General features: G+C 41.3%; 2 protein-coding genes and 1 long non-coding RNA gene across 8 annotated transcripts in view; 2 read left to right on the top strand and 1 right to left on the bottom strand.

Annotated features, from left to right (window-relative positions):
* fam222ba (family with sequence similarity 222 member Ba) overlaps positions 1–9,006 on the top strand; it is a 28,763-nt gene extending 19,757 nt beyond the window's left edge. For all 4 annotated transcript variants that reach the window (XM_038708329.1, XM_038708331.1, XM_038708330.1 and 1 more), the window contains exon 3: positions 5,258–9,006. In XM_038708329.1, the coding sequence (XP_038564257.1) occupies positions 5,258–6,972 (1,715 nt within the window). In that variant the 3' untranslated portion in view covers positions 6,973–9,006. The remainder of the gene's footprint in view (positions 1–5,257) is intronic.
* Positions 8,615–26,935, bottom strand: trpv1 (transient receptor potential cation channel, subfamily V, member 1). 3 transcript variants are annotated; one of them, XM_038708327.1, is made up of 17 exons: positions 26,492–26,935; positions 26,098–26,125; positions 24,841–25,044; positions 24,509–24,666; positions 24,263–24,415; positions 23,998–24,135; positions 19,868–20,169; positions 19,403–19,579; positions 19,160–19,315; positions 18,970–19,065; positions 18,797–18,867; positions 13,251–13,416; positions 13,095–13,161; positions 12,539–12,867; positions 12,333–12,454; positions 10,043–10,164; positions 8,615–9,929 (listed from the first exon to the last, which is right to left on the bottom strand). In XM_038708327.1, the coding sequence occupies exons 3-17, from the start codon at positions 25,020–25,022 to the stop codon at positions 9,841–9,843; spliced, it is 2,328 nt and encodes a 775-aa protein (XP_038564255.1). In that variant the 5' UTR covers positions 25,023–25,044; positions 26,098–26,125; positions 26,492–26,935; the 3' UTR covers positions 8,615–9,840. The 3 variants fall into 3 exon arrangements, with proteins under 3 accessions (XP_038564255.1, XP_038564253.1, XP_038564256.1); XM_038708325.1 differs by lacking the exon at positions 26,098–26,125; XM_038708328.1 differs by lacking the exon at positions 26,098–26,125 and having other exon boundaries at positions 26,517–26,935.
* Positions 12,838–13,416, top strand: LOC119895309. The gene is made up of 2 exons (XR_005443055.1): positions 12,838–12,918; positions 13,084–13,416. It is a non-coding gene; the product is annotated as an uncharacterized LOC119895309 (long non-coding RNA).
* Positions 26,936–27,094: the final 159 nt, after the last annotated feature.

Below are 27,094 nucleotides of genomic sequence, written 5' to 3'. Positions count from 1 at the left end.
TCAGTTTGTTTTCCTCAACAAATGAAATATCTTTAATGAAGTGCTGATTCATTTGTGAGTCCGATGAATTAAATCAAACATTTATTAAACATTTTTTATTTTTATTTTAAGGAAAAGTATATTGCAATAGTATTATCGTTTTCTTGCACAGTCCTACTTTGATAAATCATTGAAATGTCAGTTCACTTTTTAAATACAAACAAATGTACTTTCACATTTTGTAATAATGTGTGGTCTCAATGATGCCTGCACAGTCTTACTTGCATATTCTCCACCATCAGTTTCTTTTGCTTCTACAGTGAGCTTTTTAGATATATTCAAAAGATCAATCACTTCCCAGACATTGATTACAGCCCATCCAGTTGGTCAGCTTTTATTTATTCAATCATAAAAAGTCTACAGTTCATTTTCCTCCTGCCTGTTTCTCTCGGAGTGGAAACTCGGCCCCAGCTTGACCCATTTCTGCGGCAGTTTTTTTTGTAAAATGCTCCAGCTCATCAAGACTGTAATTTCAGAATCACAGTAATCAGCCAACCCCCAGGAGATCAGCAAGCGTGAGGGAGTCTGCTAAGTGCCAACGTCTGTTGCCTCACTCAGGCAGGCTTGTGACATGGTGCAGCCATCAGCTACACTACTTCTCTGCTCTTCCTTTATGTGACACACTAAGACACATCATAGTACGAGGCACAACTGGAGTTCAATTAGTTTTTCTGCCCAATGCTGTAATCCATTTTTCTTGATGGAGCGTGCATCTCACAGCACGGCCGGTCCTAGAAGTGTGCTTTCAATCTATTTTTTTCTCATCGTCATTCTCTTAAAATGCTTTTCATCTGCTCTTCAAAGTACCTTTCACAGACACTGTGTTACATCAAAAGCCGTGAAGCTGTTTTTCATTTAGACTAAATCACTTTTATCAAGTCAAGTCCCTTTTATTTATATAGCCCAATATCACAAATCACAATGTGCCTTAAGGGGCTTTACAATCTGTATAGCATGCAACACCCTCTGTCCTTAGACCCTCGCTTTGAATGAGGAAATGGGTGCCATAAGGAAAAGTGAACAGAGAAAATGTATACACTACTATCCAGCCCCTGTAGATCACCTTCTGCATGTCTGCTCCTGCCACACACAGCTAGACCTAGGCCTCAGCCCTCATGTAAGACTCTGCCAGCTCTCTCCTGGCTTTCGACAGGACTCGTCTCTGCAGAGCCCCGTCTTTTACCAGGCATGGAAGATCATTTGACAGCTTAACTCCATGAGAGATGTGCTTGACTGCTTTTAGGTGAAATTCATAGACTAGTTGTCACTTGAAATCTTTATTCAATACACTGACAAGTTCCCACAAAAAAAAGGCTCAGATGGAGAGTTTACATAATTAGCTCCAATTTGTGTTCCCATTTGCACTATCCTTTTAACTGCTCAGTGCACTCTCATGCTGCGTCTTGTGTTACAGAATCTTGTCTTTGACACTTTCCCCTCCCTCTGTTTTCACCAAGAGCTCCAGATCACCATGCTCGCCTTGCTCTGCCTTCTCTCCTGCGGGTGAATCTGTGCATAGAAGAGACATTTAAAGTTACGAGCTTGCAGGTTGCTGTCAGAGGCAAGGCCAGAGCAGCTGTTCTATTTTTCATCAGGGAGTGACTATTAACAGATGATGGCTGTGAAATGTAAAGACTGTCAGAAGAGTATATCAGAAACACAAAAAGACAGTGGGGTCAAGAAGAAACTGGGTTATACTCCTGGAGCAGTCAGAGGTAGGATGACTCAAGTACCACAAAGTGGCCCTTGGTCCTCAGTTCTTACAGGCAGAACACACAGCTGGGCCACTTGGCTGATTTTCATACCTCAGTCCCTGCTGAGATCAAACGCAACCATCTTTTCTTCCTCTCCTTTATAATATTTTTCATTTTTCAAAGGTCTCGATCTATCAGCATGGGATGCTCTGCTCAAATGTCTGTAAAAATGAATGGAGGTGGCGTCATGTGGGAAACTAAATTCACATGTCTGATTTGACGCAGAAGCATCAGCAGACCCAATTTCCTGCTCTTGTGTGAAAATTGCAATTTATAGCAGCAAGATCCCCTGCCCCCTGCTGCTTAAACCTTGTTCAATAAAAACAGTAGTTTGAATAAAAGAAACCCTAATTAGTGCCTGCTGACTGTGCACTTGTGTTCCAGCAAGCTAGCTAGCAGCGGGGTAATTAACGCATGGCCAGACTGGCCTCTTTCCCCTGTTCCCTCCCTGGGAAACGTGCTTAGCTGGAGATCTAAGAGATGACATGCTCGCAGCCGCCTACAAACTTCACTCATATCCTCATTAACCCTCCCTTGATGCTTTAAGCTCTTCAACTAATCCAGGTTTCAGGTTAAGGTTGAAATGCTAATAAGCTACACTTGTTTACTGGAACACATAATCAACATCTGCCAGAACCCTTAAACGGACGTGAACAGCAAGAGATCAATTTTAAGGGAAAAGGGAAAACTACTCAATAATTTACCGATTTTATTACACATTTTACAGCAGTTCAGTTAAACTCGCCATTCTGATTTGCTTTTTTTATCCCAAAATGCCTGCCTAAGCTTTGTTAACAATGTATAATCCCTTTTCTAATTTAATGGATTGGTCAGTTTCCAGACACCGACATTGCTTTCTTTTGCTACTTGCCTGAGTCTTACAACTTAAGTATAAAACTCATTACACAAGTGCCAGTGGCAAGGTAATAACACTGAACACAGTTGCTCGCTGCAGTTTTTCTTGCTGCATTTCTCAATCCAAAGGAAGTGAAAGCTTTATTTCCCTGTATCTTTAAAATTGCACATTGTTCAATTTCCCTAATAATTAACAAAACTATTACTATTACACAAACCTTTTATATAAATGAATGATTCATTTCTGGCATTTTATTAAATTTATACATCTCATTATTTATAGTGTCCTCAGAAATTTATTTTCTCCTAAATATTCATATTATTAACAGTTTTATTTGGGTCTATTGTATGCACAGATTGTGAAAATATGACTTAGTTGTTCAAGTCTGACCCCAATTAGAAACCTACACAGAAACAAAAGTTGTTCATGTCTGTTGAAGCTCTTTATGTGAGACTGTTTAGATCAATAAGTCTTGCATACTTGTAATAATAACCTTCACTTCCCCCTTCCATGTTGGCTCAACATGCACCTTTATTTCCCCACACAGCTTGTCTTTATCCTTGAAAGGTGTTGTTACATTTAAAGTTACTGCGGTCTGTAACATTCATTCATGCTGTCCACCATCCTGGTTTCATCTAGAAGATCTCATTCCCATGAGAAGATAAAAGCTGTTTTATTTACTGCCACAGCTGATGGTACTCTTCCCACCTACTTACAACCTTTTCTACAGCTACAATGACATGTGGTTTTGACAACAGTCTCACAATCTGTAAATATATCCTAATAACTGATAGCAAACAAGTTTCATTTATGAAAGTGTAGCTTTAGTGCTTAAAGTGGTACACATTGTATGCTAAGTGTAACCTGTATAAACTGGGTATGTTAATTGTTTGAGTCAAACTGCCTTTGTCTTAGTTTAGTCTGCTTCAGTGTCACTATACGAAACCCCATTTCCAACAAGGGAATTAATCATTACCTGTGTTTGACAGGTGAAGTCCATCCTCAGCATGTCTGTGAGCTTGTGTGCAAGTGTTCATTTATCTGTGTTTGCTTACCCTGGCATTTATTCAGCGACAGACATTAGGCCTCAGTGATGGCGGGTGTCGAGCTCTAGCTCCTTGGCCCAGACCCCTGCATTAATGAGGCTGCCATCAGCAGGCTGAACACTTAGTCACAGCACCCCCCCCCCCACCCCCACCCTCGTGTGCCGCTCCAGACCGGCCCCGCACATCGCTGCCCATTGTTTCCTGTTCACAAATAAAGCGGGAATTAATTAGCCAGTTGGCACAACTCTTGGTGCAGCCGTGTCAGAGCTCACGGTTCAGCTCTGTGCCTCATCCCTCAAGCCCAGTCGGTCTGCTGTGAGACTGAGCATAATGGCCACGGCCGCATGAAACCACAGACCTCTGCCAGCAATCCCGACATTTCAAATTACTGCTCACTCAACAACAGAGAGAGGTAGCCTGTATGCTGTATTACCAACATCTATTTTACCTGAACCGAAGAGTCCCCTCCTCAAAAATAATGAAAGAGTAAATTAAATGTAGCTCAGTCACTATTGAGACTAGTGATCCTTCCCACAGATCAGCTTCACTCATGTCCAGTCTGAAAGCTGTGTAAGTAGGTCAGACTGGCGGGGCCGAGGTGATGGGAACAGTGAGACAGAGGAAAGCGGGGAGAAGAGCCTGTCATGCTCTAAAATGATTATCACTGACTTTTATTGTGTTAGTCAAGAAAGTGGAAGTGGGCACACTGCGTTAAAATGAAACATGCAATCACATCCACCCAGACTGAAAATGGGCACATTATGTAGAAGACACTGACACATGAACCAACACCTGCATGATCCTGTCGCACATTTTAAACAGGCTCCATAAAAGAAACACACCTTCATGCTCACAATGCATAAACACATAATCATGTTCACATTGTCACTTTGGCATTGTTAAATTTAGCCATGGTGCTTAGCAGGTGTAACAAATGTCTGCGAGCTGAGGCCTGAGAGGTGTTCCCGCAGATCAGAGACGCTGCTGCTGTGTCTGATTACTTGTCTGCTGTCATGGAGCTCTGCTCTCTGCGTCTATCTCTTTCTTTCCTTCCCCCCAAAGCAGCCACAGGGGACCATCGCTGCCTTGCTCATTCTTTGTTTAGTTTGTATTTGAGTAGCAAACAGCGCGGCTCTCCCCCCAAGATGCATACTTATTGTCTATTGGCCAAACGCTACGTCATTTAAGGCCACTTAAAGCCCCTGACCTCAAAGTTAAAGATGCCACCACAAAATTAGATTTTAGACTGGGAATGTGTCGGCTGCAGTAATTCAGCTGAGAATGAGATTGGAAATCTCTCTCTTTGTCCTCATGAGATGGGAGCTGTGAGGGTTTTTAGGAAAAAAACAGAGGGATGGAATATGAGAGCACTGTCCAATTCAGGTTCCTCTCAGCTGCTCAGATTACAACTGATGTGCTCTTTTGTGCCATGTACACTTCTACCTGGATTAAGTTGTCTCTCTTATTGTGCTTGTCTCCCCACTCTCTTCGTCCCCCTCAATTCTGTCTCTTCTTGCTTTCTCTCTGTCTCACCTCTGACCTGTCCTTGTCCTCCACCCTAGGGGACACCACACAAAGGATGAGATCCGCTCCGTTTCCAACCCCTGCCGAATTGGATGCATATGCTAAGAAGGTTGCCAACAACCCACTCACCATCAAGATCTTCCCCAACAGCGTCAAGGTCCCCCAGCGAAACCACGTGCGCCGGACAGTCAACGGGCTGGATACTTCAGGCCAGCGCTACAGCCCTTACCCTTCCTCTCAGGCTAGTGCCAAGACGGGCCTCCTCGCTATCGTCAAGGTGCCCACAGTCAAAGGCATCCTAAAAGATTTTGACGGCACCCGAGCTCGCTTACACCCTGAAGTCATCATGAACCCTCCCTCCGGGCGCTACCAAGTGGCTTCGACCAGCACTTTAAACCACCACCCACCTCTGCCGAACCTTCCCCGCCTCCAGCAGAGCTTACCCCTTCAACCACAGGAACCGCCTCAGACTCTACAGATGCCCCTCCCTCAGCAGCAGGGTCACACCCAGAGCCTCAGACACCCTCCCCCCATGGCCCATCCCCCTCAGGGCCCACCCAGACTCCAAACTCTGTCTCAACATCCAGCCCTTGGCCACCCACAGGGCCCCCCTACCGTCATGCTTCAACAGCAGCACCTTCAGCAGCAGCAGCCGCCACCTGGCTTGCAGGGGAGCAGAAAGCTGCCAGATGGCGACGTACCGCCTAATGTTACCGTCTCTACCTCAACCATTCCACTCTCCATGGCCGCAGCGCTGCACCAGGGCCGCCAGGCCGACCTGAGCACCATTGTGCATCAGATCAACCAGTTCTGCCAAGCTCGGGCCCAAGGTGCAGGAGCCACCTCCATGTGTGAGGGCCAGATCGCCAACCCCAGCCCCATCAGTCGCAACCTGCTTATCAGCGCCTGCTCCAGGGTGTCCATGCACAGCAACCCTGCCACCCCTGGCTTCCCCCCACACAACTGCATTATTGGTCCTCAAGAGAAAGCCACCGTCCCAGTGGGAGCTCACCCCCCATCCAGCGTGGCTGCTATGAACCACTTGCCTTCCAACCACACTGATCTCAAGCAGCAGCACCACCTGCAGCAGCATCTGCATCCACAACAGAATCTGCAGCACCAACAGCTACAACAACACACACAGCAGCAGAAAATGCGCTCTTGGAATCAACACCAGTTGGCTCATGTACCCCACATTCAGAATGGTGCGACCCACCTCTGCAAGCAGCCTTCCAGGGACCCTGCCTTCCATTTTAAGGGCATGGGCTACCCTGCAGAGGTTTGTGTGGGTCAGCCTTACACACTGAAGCCTCCCGTAGAGAGGCCCACCCCCTCTCCCCCTGTCAACAACAGCTGCATGCCCGGTCCCATGGCCCACTACACTAATGGTCACTACTTCCAGTCCCACATTTGGAACAACAGCATCTTACCCACACCCAACAGTGACAGCTCCGGGTCTCAGGACGTAGCCATGCCATTCCATGGTGCAGGCCCAGGGGGGTGCACCACACTAGACTGCGGGCCTCCTGGGGCTCCCCAATACAGGCTAGGAACGAGCTCCTCCATCTCCTCCTCCGCCCAGACTAATCTGATGCAAACAGCAGATTACTTGGGTGGGGACTTCCAGACGCCCTACTTCCGCGATCAGAATCTAGGGTTGATGGGCAAGATGCACAGGCCTCCTCTGAGCAGGGTAGGTCCAGAGGTTGATGATGGCAGAACCGCTCTCATCCAGCTCCCAGGGTACAGATAAGCTATGGCCTTGTCTACACAACAGTTATCAAAACCCATTTGTTTAGTCTTAAGAAAGGAAACACATGAATAAAACTAAATTGATAACTTAAACAAGTGATCTCTAATGTTCAAGAGGGTAAATTCATATATTTAATGAAGAACAGTAGGGTTTTTTTGTTCTTTTTAAATAAATCTTGCAAGTGATCAATTGCTGCTTTAATTTTTGTTACAAGTGCTTTTACCTGGCACTATAGGGAACTGTTTCATGTGCATGTGTATACACATACATAACATCTGTACTGTGTGTGTCATTCCCTCCTTTTTCCTCTATTGTCTGTGTGCCTGGGTCTTAACAGATCCTGTGTTATTTCTATTTCAGAACTTTTTCGTTTTCTTATGCATGTAAGAAAGACGAAAAACAGATCCCTCACTGAAAAACAGCAACATCTACTAATGGATGTTTTTTACAGGGTCATGTCTGTCAATTTTCAGCTCTGACTAGTTTTATTAGACAAGTGACTAATTTTCATTTTCGTGTTTACGTTCAAATCTCATAGTAACTTCAAGATAAAACATAATCATTTGAGGACAGATCCTGTTTCAGTGCAAAGCCATCAGACACTGGAGACTATTAAATACAGCTGGAAAAACAAACTTGCGGTATGCACATGTACACAGAAGTTTTATTCTTTTGAATTTAAATGTAATTATTTATTTGTATAATAGGACTATTCATGACTGATTCATCTCTGTCAGTTAAGGAAGCATGTAATCAGGTTGTTTGTACATAGTAAAGATCCAGCTGGGAGCAAATATGATGAAAAGGTGATGCTCTATCCTGCTGAAAATGCTGCAATGAATTCAGGTGTTTAAAAAAAACAACTTGTTGTCAATGCCAGGAAGGTTTGGCAACAAGATTGTGAAAATGTTTAGTGCAGAAAAAGTCACAAATTAATCATACCTTAAAATGGCCAAAGTTGGGTTAACAAGGACACAGTTATGAAGATGTGCCATTTTATGTTTGTTTCCTCTTCAGATCGTTTTTGTAACCATGACAAATGTATTACTTGAATGTTGAGATTATTTGTTTTGCAGGTATTGAAGGGGATGGGGTAGTTACGAGGTCAAAACTCTGGAGTAGAAGAAATAATAGTGTTAATAATGTCCTGTAGAATTGTCCCACGAGCCTAACCAGAGTTTTGATCCTGACAGCAGGAACTTAAGTGAATTAAGTTATGTGTAGTTGCTACTGATTCTGATGTGAAGTCTGCTTGAAAAGACCAAATTGATCACTTGCAAGATCACTTTGAGGTAAACAAAACTGACTTTTAAGTGAAACAGCAAATGCATTGTTTATTTTATTGTACACTGGCTTACCTACTAGACTACTGTAACTTTAAAATTGAATGATTGTGTGTGAATGTTGCCTGCTGCTGTGGGTAGAGTGAAGGTGTGTGTGTGTGTGTGTGTGTGTGTGTGTGTGTGTGTGTGTGTGTGTGTAAACAGTGATGCCCATGTTATTTTCACCTAACTCCCTAACAGCCCGTAAAAAGCCTTAAGTGTTTGGTCCTTGGATTTCCCTTGAAAATGAGCATGGTTTTAATGAAAACCCCAAATAATGAGAAAGAAGATTATAAGGATACACAGAAACAGCAATTTTGTCTTTTTTTTCTGGTCTTTTTATTTTAATAAAGTTTTGTTGAATAGACAGAGCATTTCCTTAGAGATTCTTTATTATGGAAAGCAAGAAAAGGAGTAATATTTTGTAATTATATATTTTAGCAATGTGTAGTTACTGAGCTGTAACATTTTTTTTCCCCAAGTTTCAAAGTTTCAGTTTGCAGTTGTGACTATTTATAATACTTGATTTGCTTGTTATTTAAATTTTATTTTCTTCTTTGTTTCTTGTACTATTGCTGTGAAATGGAAGAAGGTCCATAAGCCTTTCTTTTGTGTCATTCTGTACGACAGATAAGAGGCAAGAGTGTGAGAGTTGTGCTACTCTTTTTGTAATATTGTAATAATAAAATAAAGTTCTAATTTATGCTTTGAATTGAGTCGGAACCGTTGTTTGGATTATCTGCAACATTCATTTAAACTGACACTGAAAACAGGTGACAGTTTTCTCCTGTCCCATTCATTCTGCATGAGCTCAGTCTAGGAGAGATACAGTAACTATTGTCATCCTGTCTGACAGTTGAGGTAGGTCACTATTCACACATTTGTTTCTTACATTATCAGCCTCACGAGGGTTCAAAAGGCGCATTTAAACCACGTTTAATTTGTAACTGCGACAGCTAGTGCTGTAGGTGGTCTTTGTTGCACCAATTGGTGTGCTTTCATGCCATTTATCTGAGCCTCCCACTGCCAAAGAGAAACAGGAAGTAGAGTAGACAAAGGCAAGCTGTGAAATCCGCAGGACTATCTGGCTGCAGAAGATTTAGCTTGTCTGGCTGTGATGAAAATGGGACTTGTATAAAGGGCGCACAGCGGGGCGGTGGGGGGCAGGATCAGCACCTTAGTGATCAGTATTACTCCATGAAGGATTTTGAGCGATGCCAGAGGTGCCGGCAGGTTATGGCCTTCGTGGAGAGAGGATGTGCATCCTGTTCAGGTGGGGGCAGAAACCTTTGCATTATATGTTTAATGTATTTCAAATGCATTGGCAATTAAGCAGCCTTCAGCTTTGATAAATGCACTTTTTTTGCACCATTATGTCAGAAAAACACATTGCCTCAAAGACTATTACTATCATAGACTACTATCAGTTACTCAAAAGGAAGTCACACATTTAGCAGTTCAGTTTCTTGGGGAAACTTTTGGTGTGAATGCCTTGTTGCTTGGGTCAGTCAGGCTGAGCAGCCGGGGTTAAGCGCTCTGTTATCTTTTACACCGGTGTGGTGCTGATCTCTGTGGACACGTGTGATTGCCACCTCTGCCGCTGACTGCCCTCTATTAAGTTTCTCCAGCTCCTCCCTGTGGACAAAGGAGGAAACGTTACTAGACACAGCTTACTCTCCTGACACAAAGAAATGCCTAAAAAGCATGTTCTAATAGAAACTTAAGAGTCTGCGTTCATGTTTCTGCACCTCTGTTGGGTGTGTTCAGCAGGGTGTCTGAAGCAGGCTGTTGGACATGATCCCAGCAGCCAGGATCCTCATTGATTTTGCCGAGGTTGGTGTTCCATTTGTTCCAGTTGACTTCCTCCACTCTGAGATGACAAGAGGACACATGCTCCAATTACTGTCTGCTGTGTGATGCATCAATCAGCTGTCAGAGATGGCAAATTAGTGAAGAACACAGTGTACACACAATCGATCCTGCTCATATAGATGCATCTTTTTGTTAAATCTTCAAGCCTAAAACCTTTGTTTCTGCATTATTATTATTATTATTATTATTATTATTATTACTTTGCTGCTCAGATAATCATCCTGTATAGGTGAAACTGTTTTGGAAAGTCGACATGTAAAAGAAATTAAACTTTATAAGAAAAGCAGACCCTGTCTCACAAACAAATCCAAGACCTGACCATACCAGCCAAACATGTAGGTCAGATGACAACAGTCTCTATCACAGCATCTGTCCTATCACCAGGAAACCTTACACAACCACCAAGCATTATGGACACACATGCACATTTATGTCTTATCCAGCACAACTGGACACAAAATAATCCTCTGCAGTAGACATATGAATAATGTAGCCAATTACAAATTATGTCTACTCTCTGCTTGAATGCAATTCCCCAGGTTTACTGTGCTTCAAACAGTTAATCCAGTGAAACAATTTTAAGAAATGTGCACCATTAGTGCATTCCATCATCTAAAATTTTGACATATTAAAATTAGATTTGGAAACAAAGCCCCTCTAGCAGACAGGGTCTCAAAATTACATGACAAGACAATAACCATGCTGCTCTTTGAGGCTGTACTTAGGCACAGCAGTGCAACTGAATGTTTGCATTTAGCATCCTTACATGCTCACAGGACAATGCTAACATGCTGATGTTTAACAGGTATACTGTTTATATGATTCACCATTATAGTTAGCGTGTTAGCTTGGTAACATTTGCTTATTAGTGCTAGACACAAAGTACATCCGAGGTTGATGTGAGTGTCATTAGTTTTTAGTATTGGACAAATTCAAAAAGTTAAGGGATCTGCAAAGTTATAAAAATTCACTCTGAGGAGGACGTGATGTCTGGACCATGTAATATTTGTTTGGACGTTTCATTCAAAACTACAAATGTCAACCGCTTGGTGGCGCTACAGGAAAAGTCAGGGATCAACAAAGTCATTACAGAAGTGATCTTCTGTGGAACATGAATGTTCATTGCCATCTATGGACCAAGTCTGGACCAACCGACTGACTGACCTTGACATCCCACTAGTGAACTGAAGTGAGCTGAACATTTTCAAAGTTCTCTTTGTAAGTTTTAGTGGCATCTAGTGGTGAGGGTTGTGAATTGCAACCAACAGCTCGCTGTGCATTCACGTTCTCCTAGGATGGTCCGCTTTCCCGAGTTGTGAAGTCACTCTCCTGACTTTGGTGTGTTCAAATGCTCTTATGTCAGAATGTTGAATCAACATAGACACTACTACAAAGATGTGTTGGATTAGGATTATCAGAGCACATAAATAACACACAGACATCTACAATATCTTATATCAATTTCATTTCTAAATCCAACAACAAAAAGGCTGTGAAAACTCACCATGTGGTCCTCTTTTGATACCTTTATATAATATAGACTACCCCTGGCAAAGTTTTTATTATTTGTGTCTCCTTAAATATTTGTATACTGTTCTGTATACTTCTTTATTCCTCTTTTTGCAAAAAAAAATTCGGATTATTCCGACACCACTTGAATGCACCATCAGTCACCGCTCACCCCTCCCTTTCCAAACAAGCTACGGTGGCCGACATGCTCTGTCGGCTCTTGTGCTAAATAAGACGTGTGGTCCTCCATTTGTCCAAATTTCACTTCTCTTCTTACTTCTAATAAACCAGACGACGACTACTACTACTACTACTTATACTACTGTTTCTTGTACGTATTCAACATAGCGGCGAGATGTACTCTGTGTAGCAGTTTGTCTGTTTGGGCTACTGTAAAAACATGGTGGCAAAACATGGCGTCGTCCATGTAAGTGGACCCACAGTGTATGTAGATAGAAATGTCTCATTCTAAGGTAATAAAGACAACGGTTAATTAATCACCACTGAAAACATAGTAATGTATATTATATTGCATTTCTGCAAATAGATCTAGATCTAGAATATTACACACTGGGCCTTTAAGTTATATGTGCTTTAGTGGTGCATATTACCAAAAACATGTCTGATTGTATTATCCCTAAACTGAAAGTAGCAAACCTGAAACACCGGCGGCGGTCAGCTCCAAGAGCAGTACAGAGTTTTATCTCCACCCCACAGCGAAGCTTCTTCCTCAAACAGCAAGACAGCCTTTTCTCCATGTCCAGGATAGTGATAGCCCTCTGAAAACAGTCACAGCACCTCATCAAACCACAGCAGCCTTGAATGGACACCCCCTCCCCCCTCCACCCTCCTGGACGCCTCACCTGTAGCTTCCAGATGCAGGCGCTCTCCATGTTGGTCTTCTCCACAGTGTGATTCATGAGGGCGATGAGCATGTTGAGAAGCAGGATGTAGGTGAGAATGATGTAGCCGATGAGGAGCATGTAGAATATCTCCTTGTACTGGTAGTCCTGGGTGAACTCCATGTCGCCCATGCCGATGGTGAACTTGAAGAGCTGCAGCGTGGTGTAGGAGATGTTACTGAAGCTGGGTTTTAAACACTCCTCATCAGGGTTAAGGGGACCATAGAGACGCGTCTTCTGAATTCCAGTGGTGTTTTTTACAGGAGGCTCTATGAGCAGGGTGACCACCGCTTTGACACGAGAGAGGAAGCAGATTACATAAAGTACGTCCTTCATTCATGGTATGTTGACAGTAGCAATGTTATTTGAAGTGTATGTCCTTTTTGTTCAGGAAAGTCTTTAAAACCTGGTCATAACACTACTTTTGAAATCAATACAAGTAAAAATCTTGATAATATAATTTTGGGAGAGTAGCAGATGCCTTGAATGAATCTTTTCATTTACAGAGGAGAAATACCTGCTGAAAATCCAAAGAGGAAAACGACATAGACAAAAAGAAAACGCAGGATATCGCTGAGGATCATCTACGAAGAAGAAAAGAGACACAAGGCTTCAGGGATCAGGTTGTTCACTGTGATGTTCACTGTGGTGCTGAGTGACCTGTGTGGAATACCTTCTGTATCATGATGCTGTAGATGCCCATGTGTATGTCGCCCCTGGAGTAGTAGAGCAGGTTCACCCAGCTGAGAGCAAGACAAAGTACCAGGAAGCCGAGATACTCCTGCTGCCCACACAGATACAGCCCGGCTGAGACCAGGAAGAGGACGCCCTGCACAAAACTATCAACAGCAGAGAAGCCACTGTGATCCTGCACAGCTGTATGATTGTGATTTATAACAATGCAAGTGTTTACTTTAAAAGGCGAGGCTACAGTGGAGTTGAACTGATATGTTACTTTACAGTATGTGTACAAAAACAAAATGACATGTTTTAAAGGAAGAAATCATCCTCAAGTCATGTGAAGCCATTAGAGTCTGTGCTCTTCAATAAGTCCCAGGAGATATGTGGTGATTAAGCGAAGTCTTTTATATAGTTCCTATAAAAAGTATGCCATATTAAATCAAAGTAGATTTAATGTAGCTTTTTTGACACTGATCAACAAAAAGAATCTCTTTAATGTCAAAGTGAACGCAGATCTCTACAAAGAGATCCAAATGAATTACAAATTTAAAATACAAATTACTTGTTTCACCCCCTTTAATTAGACATACGTATCTAATCATAACTAACTAATCATACCTGGTGAGGCCAAGTGGTTTTAAAAGTCACAAAATGTGTTAAATGGATCCCCTGTGTGTAATCAATTTGAACAGTTGACACAGTTCAACAGTTTGAGCAGTTGAACTGACTATAAATAAATAAATAAAAATAAAGTGTATCTGGATGGTCAGGTTTTTGGTGAGTCAATATGGTGGCAAAATCTACACCATGAAGACAAAGAAACACTCCACGCAAAACACTGCAAAAAGGTGACTGGAGAACTGTAAGAAATGACAGAAGTTACCATCAACTCGGTTGATGCTGTCAGTTAAAGGGTTCCAATAAGCTCCCTTTGTAATCAAAAACACATAGGCACATACATCAGTGTGTTTTTTCAGTGTCCCAGCGTTCATTATTTTTGGCGTCAAGTGACCAATATCCAATAAGATGCTGCCGGGGTTCACATACATGTCCATCAAGCATTGTGCTTTTGAATGACGAGTTACTCCCCAAACTGTCCTTTTCTCAGGCTCCACTGTGCAGCAAAAACAATTCTTATTGTAAATCGAGTCAGTTAAAAAATAGACTGTGACTGTTAATGTAAAAACAACTGACATGTTTTCATGATGAGCAGCAAGAGAGGTGGGTGTAACTGCCTGGGTGGATGAATTGTAATAGTTTCTTCTATTCCAGTTTTTTTTCCTCATTTTATTTCTTTTAAATTCATATGTCAGTTAATTGTATTCATGTAACCTGGTAATGTTTTTATTGTTCTGTACGAATTCCAAGAGGGTGAATACTTATTATAGGCACTGTATGTAAACTTTATTCTACGCATTTTTTCTGATTAATGCAGTGCAACACCCCTTGAAAATCTTGTTTTTGCTGATCTATAATTGTAATTAGTCATTTAACTGACGCTTTCAGGCAAAGAGACTTACAATTGCTATGTATGTCAGAGGTCGCACACCTCTGGAGCAACTAGGGGTTAAGTGGCTTGTTCAGGGACACATTAGTGGATGTGTTGCAACTGAACCCTGGTCTCCCACATCAAAGGCATGTGGCTTATCCACTGCTCCATCACCACCACCCATAGAGTGTGTCAGTACACCGTTACATACAAGGTGCCACAGTGCACATTTCAGACCAGGTGAAACAGAAAATTTTGAGAGGGCAGTGAAATACTGTTTCTTTCATTTATACACAGTTTGCTAGTTGATGCAAGAATAGATTTACATTTAAAGGTACTCCTGTGGAGATTTTATTCTATTTTACTTATTTACAAACAAACAAACAAACGGGGCTCAGAAATGTTAGCTGCGCACATACAGCATGTGGTGCGGTCCACACATGATTTACGTGAATGACTAATCATTCATGCAGCACACCTGGACGCACCACCGCTCACTGAACAGATCTCTGCCTCACTGCCACAAACAACTGTCTCCACCTGCTGGCATGTAAAGCTGTCTGCTTCCAGTGCTGTTCCACAGACTTCTATTCCTGTCATCATCACGCATTGACCAGTAAACCGAAATGTGCACATCCCACACAGAAATAATAGTAATCTCTTAAGGATTAGGACAACTGCACCAACTCCAGCACCCAGAACAAACTCATTTAAAATGGCTCTCTTCAATGTGAGATCACTTTCAAGTAAGACTTTTATCTTAAATGATTTTATCTTGTCTGCAAATCTAGATTTTATGTTTTTAACTGAATCCTGGTTGCAGATGAATGACTATAGCCAGCTAGCTGAACTGTGTCCGCCTCAATATGATTGTTTTAGTCAACCGAGGGTCAGTGGTCGTGGTGGTGGGCTAGTGAGCGTGTATAGGAATAATTATAAATGTCATCAAGTACGCTGTGATGAATTTAACTCCTTTGAAGTTCTCACTCTTAAAGTTGGAGGGCTGCATCATATTTGTTATAATTTATCGCCCCCCAAAACCGCCTGGAGGATTTTTATCAGAACTTCCTGAATTTTTATCTACTCTGGTTTTAAATTATGACAGAATTGTTCTTTGTGGCGATTTTAATATTCATGTTGATGACCCCAACAATGTTAATGCAACTAACTTTTTAAATATGGCCACTTCTTTTAACTTCAAACAACATGTCAAACACATAACCGTGGTCATACACTGGACTTGGTTTTTACCCTGGGTGTCAGCATTTCCTCTGTGGAATTGGTGGACATGACCATATCTGACCACAGATGTATTGTTTTTAGCTGCGATTCGCCTGTTACTCATGCCGCCTCACCAAGCTCCGTGTGTTCTCGCATCTTTAATGAACAAAGTGTTTCAAAGTTTTGCGCATTCTTTCAGAGCCAAAGCCAACACCTGTCTGATTCCAACACCAACAATCTGGTCGATCACTTCAATCATATCTGCTTGTCGTCACTAAATATTACTGCTCCTCTAAAGGTTAGGCCTACGTCTAAAGCTAGTAAGCAACCCTGGATAAACGACAGCATTCGCAGCCTAAAAAGGGAATGCAGGAAAGCAGAGCGCAGATGGAAAAAATCCAGTCTCCAAGTCCTCAGACCTCAGTCTGAAGGATTTATTAATTAACTACAATAACATGGTTAAGGATGCGAGAACACACTATTTTTCTGAACTCATTACTACACATAAACACAATCCCAGGTTTCTGTTTAAGACTGTGGATCAGCTGGTAAACCCAACCCCTCCTTGTGCCTCAGCTGGAAGTAATGATGACTGTGAATTGTTTTTATCTTATTTTACCAATAAGGTGGTGTCAATCAGAGCCTCTATTACACCCATGGCCTCTTACTCAGAGGTTCCTCACCAGCAACAAGAGAGTTTTAACCAGTTTTATCCCATCGACTTGTCTGAGCTTTTAAAAACAGTATCACAAATGAGAGTGTCCTCCAGCCCACTTGATGTAATACCTACAAAGTTTTTACTGAAAGTAATAGATTCTGTTGGGCCCCATTTGATCTATGTTTTCAACAGCTCCCTATCTACTGGTTGTGTCCCTGATTATTTTAAAACGGCTTGCGTGAACCCGCTTTTAAAGAAACCTGGTTTAGATCCCTCCCTCCCACATAATTTTAGACCAATTTCAAAACTGCCTTTTATTGCAAAGATTCTAGAAAGAATTGTGTCCAAACAGCTGCTCACTGTACTGGAAAATAACAAATTATTTGAAAAGTTTCAGTCTGGTTTCAGGAAGTACCACAGCACTGAGACTGCCCTGCTTAAAGTCACCAATGACCTTTTAATGTCTGCTGATGAAGGTATGTGCTCAGTCCTGGTACTCCTGGACCTTAGCGCTGCTTTTGACACCATTGATCACAACATCATGTTAGACAGACTGAGGCACTGGGTGGGGATCTCTGGTACTGCCCTAGAATGGTTTTCATCCTACCTGTCAAATAGGAAGTTTGTGTGTCTGTAAACAACTATGTCTCCTCATTCTGTCCAGTTAAATATGGTGTGCCTCAGGGGTCGGTCTTAGGACCCATTTTGTTTTCCTTGTATCTGCTTCCCCTTGGACATATTATCCATAAACATGGAATTTCTTTTCATATTTATGCTGATGACACACAAATGTACTTGCCCGTCAGATCCACAGACCCTGGAATGCTGAGTTCACTTAACAACTGCCTTTGTGAAGTTAAAAAATGGATGTCAAATAATTTCCTCCAGCTGAACTCAGACAAAACAGAAATCCTGGTCACTGGGTACTGCCATCTGCTGGTTCCCTAGTAAATCACATTAAGCCCGTGGCAAAGAACCTTGGAGTTTGGTTGATAGTAATTTAAATTTCGAGCAGCACACCACAAAGCTTGTTCAATCATGTTTTATCAACTTAGAAATATAGCAAAAATTCGATCTATGTTAACTTTGTGTTGACACCGAGACCATTTTACACGCCTTCATCTCATCACGCCTGGATTATTGCAACAGCCTTTTCACTTGTTTAATCCAAAAATCTATTGATCGACTCCAGACTTTCCAGAACTCAGCTGCCAGGCTTTTAACCAGAACAAAGAAATATGACCACATTACCCCTATTTTAGCTTCATTACACTGGCTCCCAGTATGTTTTAGAATTGACTTTGATCACTTTTAAAACTCTTCATGGCCTCTCGCCTTGTTATATTTCTGACCTTTTAGTCCCATACGCACCAGCACGTACCTTGAGATCCTCGGGCAGAGGTCTTAAACATACTTTTATAAGAGAGCCTTTCCCGATCTTATTTGACTTTATTTTATCCCTTTTATTTTATTGTATTTTACTAATTTTATATTAATTTTTCATGCTCTTATCTTGTTTTGTTTTTTTTGTATTATTCTTTACACTTGTTAAAGCACTTTGTAACTTGTTTTTGAAAAGTGCTCTACAAATAAGGATTATTATTATTATTATTATTATTATTATTATTTATTATTATTATTATTTATATTATCTTAAACGTGTATTTTAGACTTTTCAATGTTTTCTTGCTTTTATCTTGTATTGTTTTTGTATTATTGTCTTTTGGGTATTATTGTCTTTACACTTGTTAAAGTACTTTGTAACTTGTTTTTGAAAAGTGCTCTACAAATAAAGATTATATTGTTATTATTATTATTATTATTATTGTTTTGTTTTGTTTTTTGTGGACTCATGCGTGCATGGCAGCACGTGGTGACACAATACATATTCCTGCCACCTGTTCTACACCTGTTCCACTGATCGTCAGTTGGTGGCAGTAACACACAAAGAAGCATAGCAAGATGTCCCCAAAGGCAGGAAAGAAGACTGCTAGCTACATGCACAATTTGAAATATTTAAAAAAAATCAGCTTTGCAAATGTTGCATTCAACACACAATGTGTTTTGGTGAAAAACACTGAATGTAAACTTAAACTTTGTTTGTTTACAGGAAAACTCCACAGACTACTTTTAATTTTGACCACATCTGGAAATAAGCATTACTACTTACAAAAGAATCTCATAATATCCATCAATCAGCAACGTCTGCAGCTTCGGGCATTTCCTCTTCATGTCTATGATCTAGGGATTTAAATAAGATTTCGATAAATCATATTATTGGAACACAGCTTCCACAAGGGGGTGATATCAGCCACTGGATTTTGATTTTAAACACCTACATACCCCTGTGACAAAGAAATAGCAGTTTGCCAGCGCTGTCAGTAGCTGGCCAGAAACATACAGGTAACCCATTGTGGTGTGCTCAAGGGGAAATGGCGGCTGTGAGGCAGAGATGAAAAATAAGCATCATCAACACAAGTCTGTCTGCAATGGCTACACAGATCCATCGCGCAGTTTGTAGCAGCCAGCTCACCTGTCCACCCTGCTTATTGTAGGCGACAACAGTGAAGATGACCAGGTATGCAAAGTAGACCAGGAAGTTAAATAAAAACATTCGACCTGCAAACCTCTTCCACTTCTCCTCCAGCAGCTGGCTCAGAGGCTCCGTCTCAAGCATCTCGTGACGGTTCTGAGAGGAGACAGGATGAGACAGATGTTTGAGTACAGAATAACAACTGCAAATGCTCTGACTGGGCTCATAATGCAGGGGACTCACAGGAATGTCACTGCCGTAGACCAGTATCTCCAAGACTGAGTTGTCCTCGTACGAGTCCACGTAGGACAGGTCATACAGGGAGCAGTGGACGGGCCCGTAAACCCACTCTGTGAATTTCCGGGACAAATGTTTGGTGTGATTTTCTTGGAATTCCCTTTTCAGGATGTGTGAAAAAAGCTGCAGACAAATGAAAGAAAAGTCAGAGCAAAATACACGTCATCCATTATCTAAAATATGTCAAAGACAAAGTTTTAAATTGCAGATTTGTCAGTGACTCTACCCAAGCCAGCATGATGGAAGACCCCATTCTATAAACTCACAGGGCCCACCAAAACACTACTTTTTGGGTTGTCAGTGGAGCTGGGGGCCCACAGTACATTTTTGGCTCTGGGGCCCACAGCCTTTCTACCTGACTGTGTCTGTGGTGACTCTGCAGCACTCCTTATATCAACTTCTAGTGTTTACCCCGATCTTGCCAGTCTTGGCAGCCATTTTGAGAGGTGTCAGCCCCATATTGTTCTCAATGTTCTCCAGCTTCATCTTGGGGTGCAGTTTGGCAGTGGTCTTGAGGATGCGGTCGTACATTTTGGTGATGAACTCTGTGTTATCCTTGGAGTCGTCAGCTGCCACCACTACCAGGGCGTGCAGCACCGTGTTGCCCTGAGAATCCGTCTCCTTGGGGTTCGCTCGTTGGTACTCGTTATCCATGAGAAAGTCCACCACGTTGGGCTGGTTAGTGCAGGCTGCCAGAGACAGCGGCAGCTCACCTGTGGACAACACAGAGGGAAAGACTGTTACAGCTCTTTTCCTTGTGTGATTTAAATGCATCTCTGATGGATGAGATGTGGACACAAGTTACAAGTGCAAGGAATGCCTTTTCACAGCAGCTTTTAGACTGATGCCAAATAAATGCTATTGTCCCCTCCTCTCAAAAATGTGTATTTCTTATTTTCACTTCACGTGGTGAATCTGCTTTAACAATAAATAACTAAAAGAGGAAAAGCATAAAGAATTCAATCTGGTGTTTTTACGATTTTACCAAATATTCCAGCCACTTTCCATCCACATCCACTCTGTTTGAAGAGCTACTGACTGCTACATGACCAGTATGCTCTTGGGAAATTTGGTTTTACATGCAAAGTGAAATATATAAAGAAAGCTGTCTTGGTTGCAGTTTGGTGAACTGTGGAAGAATGGACGATAAAGTGCATTCTTATCACTCATGGACTGAAAATGCCCCTACAGACATTTTAGTAAGGTTCTAAGTAAGCCATTTTTTGCATAAATGAATTACATTTATCTGACGCTTTTATCCAAAGTGACTTACAATTGCTATACATGTCAGAGGTCGCACGCCTCTGGAGCAACTAGGGGTTAGGTGTCTTGCTCAGGGACACATTGGTAGATGGGTCACAGTGGGGAATTGAACCACGGTCTCTCATACCAAAGGTGTGCATCTAATCCATTGCGCAATCACCACCCATTGAATGCCTTTTCAAAGTAATTTTGATCCTTTTTTATACATCACTTGGCAAGACAGAATTAAATATGAACATGGGAATAGAAAAAAAAATGCCCCGCTCTCCCCCAAAAAATACTACCCTCATTTCAGCAAAAATAAAAATTATATTACCCTCCCCCTTTTTTTCACCAGCCCTGTCACCATAACAAATTTCATACTGTCCCTTATACAAGTGTGGCGTAGAAACACTAACAGTGGGACTGGATGTTTCAGGGAAGAAGGAGGCATCTTATGTCCAGCAGTTAAAATTTTGAAATGAACAATATTTGCAGACTCACAGAAAGTATGTGTTCAAAAACAAAATGACACATTTTAAAAGATTATCTCAAGCCGTTAAAGTTTTGTGCTCTTCAATAAATCCCAGGAGATATGTGGTGATTAACCAATGTCTTTTAAACAGCTCCTATAAAGGTTAGGCCTACGTCTAAAGCTAGTAAGCAACCCTGGATAAATGAAAGCATTCGCAGCCTAAAAAGGGAATGCAGGAAAGCAGAGCGCAGATGGAAAAAATCCAGTCTCCAAGTCCATTACCTGAGTCTGAAGGATTTATTAATTATCTACAATAACATGGTTAAGGATGCGAGAACACACTATTTTCTGAACTCATTACTACACATAAACACAATCCCAGGTTTCTGTTTAAGACTGTGGATCAGCTGGTAAACCCAACCCCTCCTTGTGCCTCAGCTGGAAGTAATGATGACTGTGAATTGTTTTTATCTTATTTTACCAATAAGGTGGTGTCAATCAGAGCCTCTATTACCCCCGCAGCCTCTTACTCAGAGGTCCCTCACCAGCAACAAGAGAGTTTTAACCAGTTTTATCTCATCGACTTGTCTGAGCTTTTAAAAACAATATCACAAATGAGAGTGTCCTCCAGCCCACTTGATGTAATACCTACAAAGTTTTTACTGAAAGTAATAGATTCTGTTGGGCCCCATTTGATCTCTGTTTTCAACAGCTCCCTTATCTACTGGTTGTGTCCCTGATTATTTTAAAATGGCCTGCGTGAACCCTTTAAAGAACTTTTAAAGAAACCTGGTTTAGATCCCTCCCTCCCACATAATTTTAGACCAATTTCAAAACTGCCTTTTATTGCAAAGATTCTAGAAAGAATTGTGTCCAAACAGCTGCTCACTGTACTGGAAAATAACAAATTATTTGAAAAGTTTCAGTCTGGTTTCAGGAAGTACCACAGCACTGAGACTGCCCTGCTTAAAGTCACCAATGACCTTTTAATGTCTGCTGATGAAGGCATGTACTCAGTCCTTGTACTCCTGGACCTTAGCGCTGCTTTTGACACCATTGATCACAACATCATGTTAGACAGACTGAGGCACTGGTGGGGATCTCTGGTACTGCCCTAGAATGGTTTTCATCCTACCTGTCAAATAGGAAGTTTTGTGTGTCTGTAAACAATTATGTCTCTCCAGTTAAATATGGTGTGCCTCAGGGGTCGGTCTTAGGACCCATTTTGTTTTCCTTGTATCTGCTTCCCCTTGGACATATTATCCATAAACATAGTATTTCTTTTCATATTTATGCTGATGACACACAAATGTACTTGCCCGTCAGCTCCATAGACCCTGGAATGCTGAGTTCACTTACCGACTGCCTTTGTGAAGTTAAAAAATGGATGTCAAATAATTTCCTCCAGCTGAACTCAGACAAAACAGAAATCCTGGTCACTGGGTCTCAGCAGATGGCAAATCAAATACTGCCATCTGCTGGTTCCCTAGTAAATCACATTAAGCCTGTTGCAAAGATCCTCGGTGTCTGGTTGATAGTAATTTAAATTTCGAGCAGCACACCACAAAGCTTGTTCAATCATGTTTTATCAACTTAGAAATATAGCAAAAATTCGATCTATGTTAACTTTTAAGGACACCGAGACCATTTTACACGCCTTCATCTCATCACGCCTGGATTATTGCAACAGCCTTTTCACTTGTTTAATCCAAAAATCTATTGATCGACTCCAGACTTTCCAGAACTCAGCTGCCAGGCTTTTAACCAGAACAAAGAAATATGACCACATTACCCCTATTTTAGCTTCATTACACTGGCTCCCAGTATGTTTTAGAATTGACTTTGATCACTTTTAAAGCTCTTCATGGCCTCTCGCCTTGTTATATTTCTGAACTTTTAGTCCCATACACACCAGCACGTACCTTGAGATCCTCGGGCAGAGGTCTGCTGTCTGTTCCAGAGTCTCGACTGAAAACTAAAGGGGACAGAGCGTTTGCTGTCAGGGCCCCGAGGCTCTGGAACAGCCCGAGGAAATCAGGTCGGCTGAGTCAGTGAACTCTTTTAAGTCCCTTCTTAAAACATACTTTTATAGGAGAGCCTTTCCCGATCTTATTTGTCTTTATTTTATCCCTTTTATTTTATTCTAGTTTACTTATTTTATATTTATCTTAAATGTGTATTTTAGTCTTTTCAATGTTTTCATGCTTTTATCTTGTATTGTTTCTGCATTATTGTTTTTTTGGTATTATTGTCTTAACCTGTTAAAGCACTTTCTAACTTGTTTTTGAAAAGTGCTCTACAAATAAAGATTATTATTATTATTATTATTATTATTATTATTATATAAAAGTATTTACCTCCCAAAAGGAAAAAAAGAGCAGATGTAATTTTATGAATTTAGCTTTTTTGTGGAAAGACTATATTAGATAATAAATGTAACACTATTACTCATGTTTGAGAATGTTTACAGTAAAATTAAAGGTACGCTGGGGAATGTGGGACCACTGGTGGTGCTGTGGAGCTTTTTATGAACTTGTATTGTCTATGTCTATGGGTCCTTTTTTTCCAAGAGGAAGCAAGCCAACTGAGTTATGTAGATAACTTTACTAGTCTAAAGTCTTTCCACATTATTCGGGTAATTTCGGCATTTATTCAGAAACTCTGCATCTTATGACTCAGAAATAATGACTGCACTGCTTTTATCATAAAGACAATTGTAGCAACTAAGATGCTATGTGGAAGTATGTGACTCATTTTGTCAGCAGATGATGTTTTTGTGAAGCTCCAGTGGAGGGAGCTCCTCCCTGCAGCAGCATGGACTCACCAAAGTAGAAGTTGGGGCCGTCGTGTGGCTGGAAGAATTTTCCACAGGCTTTGGCATGGACATTTGCTCCTTTACTGACCAGCAGCTTCACATAGAAAATACTCCTCCTCTCAATGGCTATATGAAGAGCTGTCTGGCCTGCCAGATCACACATCAATATGTACCAGCAAATCAGTGACATTTCTTCACATTGTCTGACTGAAAGACACAAATAATTTAGCAAGAAGTTTGTTTTCATAGCAATTCTGCTTCGTGCACAGTTTACCTTTGTAGTAGCTGTTGGTGTAGGCTGAATTGACAAACTCTTTAATGTCTCCCATCTTCTCTGAAATGTCAATTAATAGTTCCACTGTGTCGTTCTTGCCATCTTTGAGGTGGAGCAGAGCCTTCATCAGGGCAGTTTTACCATAGGACTGATCTGCAGGTGTAACCACACATTCAGGGAATTAACGCTCAGGTCAAGAGTTTACTGTTTGGTGCGGTTGTTGCATTGTGTGTGTCTCACACTCACACAAAGAGTCGGAGAGTTTCTTCATGTTCTGGTGCAGGTACTGATGCAGCTCGCTCAGCTTTTCGACGTCCCTGCTGGCCACTGCTTCAAATAACCTATCGATGTTAAATGTCTTGCTGTCTCTCTTCCTGCTGTGCTGCTCCTCACCTCGAATCCCTCTATAAACAAACAAATATTTTACAGACAACAGGGTTAAAAAAAGATTCATGTCAGGTCAAGCAGCTTCACACTCCTCATTAGGCCACACTGTGGGACTTGACAAAACACAGCACCAGCAGTATAATGAGTATTAAAAAGCAGAGATCAATTTATCTTTGTATGGAATGGCTCACTTGTCAAAGTTGAGATTGAATCTGATTTGAGGCTTGGGGTCGCCTACTTCCTCCTGGTAATCAGTGTCCATCGGCGCCTTGGGCGTCAGTCTGTCATTCTTTGACGCTTTCTTACGTGATTTCTCCTCCTCTGTCCTGTCGTCTGCCTCCAGAGAGAAGCCAAACATCTCCGACTTCTCCATCTTCACCCCTTACTCCAGTGATCTGCATAGAAAAACAGCACAAGTTGGACAAATAACCAATGTCTCTAAAATTACACAATCTGAGACGTCAAAACCAAGCTTTGGTGGACCTGCTCACAACTGTGTCAACAGGTCACGGGTACACGTTGCTTTGTTTCAATGTGGCATGATGTTTAGTGCTTTAAGTTACATGTTTTTTTCTGCTGTTTACCACAGTGGATTACCTCAGTGGCCTTTGAGGGCACAGACATATTTTCAGACATGTGATGTTTCACCCAGTGACTAACAAAGGAGTGTATTTAGAAGATTTCTATGACAGCAGTAGGCGCTTGATCTAGTTGTCTCTACAGAATAATCAAATCGTATACAGTGTGCACAGAAACAGAATCAGTGAGTAAATGAAACGACAATTTTCCTTCAGCTGATCACAAGGAGATGATACATATTTTGATCTAAATGTAGACGTGTTGAGGATAATCAGAACAAAATCTTTGGTGGCTTCTCGTTCCCCTTTTCAGTCAGGAAATGGGGAATTGAAATGACTCATTGGAAACTCTGTAAGACTCCGTCAACATCACAAGAGGAATATATAGCATACCAAGGATGGCAAAAACAGAGAAGTGTACATATCTTCTTTTTTCTTTTATTTCTTTTTACAAAAGTCAATTTAAACATGAATATATGTTTAATTATTTCCAAACCTGAATTATGAATTAAACATACACAACTGGAAATACAGTAATTTAAAACCTTTTTTTTTGTTCAGTTATGTTTGCAGAAGATCCATCATGTCATTATGCGCTGCAGTCCTTTTTATGGACCTATTGATTTATGACCTCTTCCCATAACATTCCTTTTCACATCCCCATTAAATCTCATGAAACAAGCACAAGCTGTGCACTTACTTTTAAATTTCTAAGAAGCGTGTGGGTTTAAATGTACTAAATATGTGATAAATATCACAGTAGCATGTGATGGGAAGGAGGATTTTGCTCATGGTGTTTCAGAATATTTTTCAGGATCATAAGCAATCTACTTATATAAAAAAACAACCAACACACATAATTTGGCTCACCAGAGCGAAGTCTTCCTTGTTTGTGAATCTTCAAGTCAAAAAGAAAACAACAGTACACAGTGGAAATGTCCTGCAGTGATCCAGGTGCTTGAGTTCTATTGTGCGTCCTAACATGCTTGCTTAATGTAAGTGTGGTGAGATAAGCAGGAAAAAGCCAGAAGGAGATACAGTGACACACCCTAGAGAATATCAGAGCAGACCTTGAGTGCTTAAAAGGATGCTCTAAGTGTGCTTGACCATCTCTGCTCATGCAAAGACAGTAAAAAAAATAATACCACAAAGGAATGCATCGTGATAAGTTCATCACAGAGGAGCTACAGAGCAGATGAACCAAGAAAGCTTAAAATATAAAATCTCATAATGTCACTTAACAGATCATAAATAAATAACTTACCCTTCTGAAAGGCTACTTTTCTTACCCAGGCTTTTCTGTCACTTGAGTATATTTCTTAGGCGCGTCTCCATTACTTAGTCCATTTTTAGCTGCTTATGTGCTTCCTGTGTGTCTCATCTGCCTCTTCGTAGTTTCGCTTAAGTCGTGTGTTTTCAGTACAGCTGTAGCCCTGTGACTGAGCGTGTGGTTGCAGAGCTTCTGCCTACAGTGTGAGCTGTAGATGTGCTTTTATGTGACGATTTCCTACATCAAGATCACTTCCTTTTTTTCACAGATCAACAGTGGCACACTGGCCTTCACATAGTGAGATGAGTGCTGTTGGCATTGCATGGTTCAAGTATCTTAAATGTGACCCGAAAGGACACAAGACCAACCAAAACTGTGTCTGACATCATACAGCCTGGAGCTTCATTCCCAATGTCTATCTGGACTTTTTTTGAGCGTGTCTATGTATGCAAAGATAGAGCTTTCCATTCAAACAGGAATAAGTGCACCAGAATATAATCCTGGTGACCCACTCAAGAAGCAAGATAACATATCAATATTAAAATTCAGTGTCATTTAAAATGATTTGAGACTAAAATGAATTGTTGATACTGTTTT

Source organism: Micropterus salmoides, unplaced genomic scaffold (assembly GCF_014851395.1).
Source record: "Micropterus salmoides isolate LMB-PRFRI ecotype aquatic unplaced genomic scaffold, ASM1485139v1 Ms_hic_scaffold_9, whole genome shotgun sequence".
Taxonomy (NCBI): domain Eukaryota; kingdom Metazoa; phylum Chordata; class Actinopteri; order Centrarchiformes; family Centrarchidae; genus Micropterus; species Micropterus salmoides.
Note: the sequence above shows the minus strand (reverse complement) of the source record. Positions and strands in the feature narration are given on the sequence as shown.

Excerpts from the sequence above, each read along its gene's own strand:
- trpv1 (XM_038708327.1), bottom strand. The coding sequence starts at position 25,022 with ATGGAGAAGTCGGAGATGTTTGGCTTCTCTCTGGAGGCAGACGACAGG. Across the intron at positions 12,455-12,538 it reads CCTGCATCTGGAAGCTACAG|AGGGCTATCACTATCCTGGA; the intron begins GTGAGGCGTCCA and ends GACTGTTTTCAG. Across the intron at positions 10,165-12,332 it reads GACCGCCGCCGGTGTTTCAG|AGTGGAGGAAGTCAACTGGA; the intron begins GTTTGCTACTTT and ends TTGTCATCTCAG.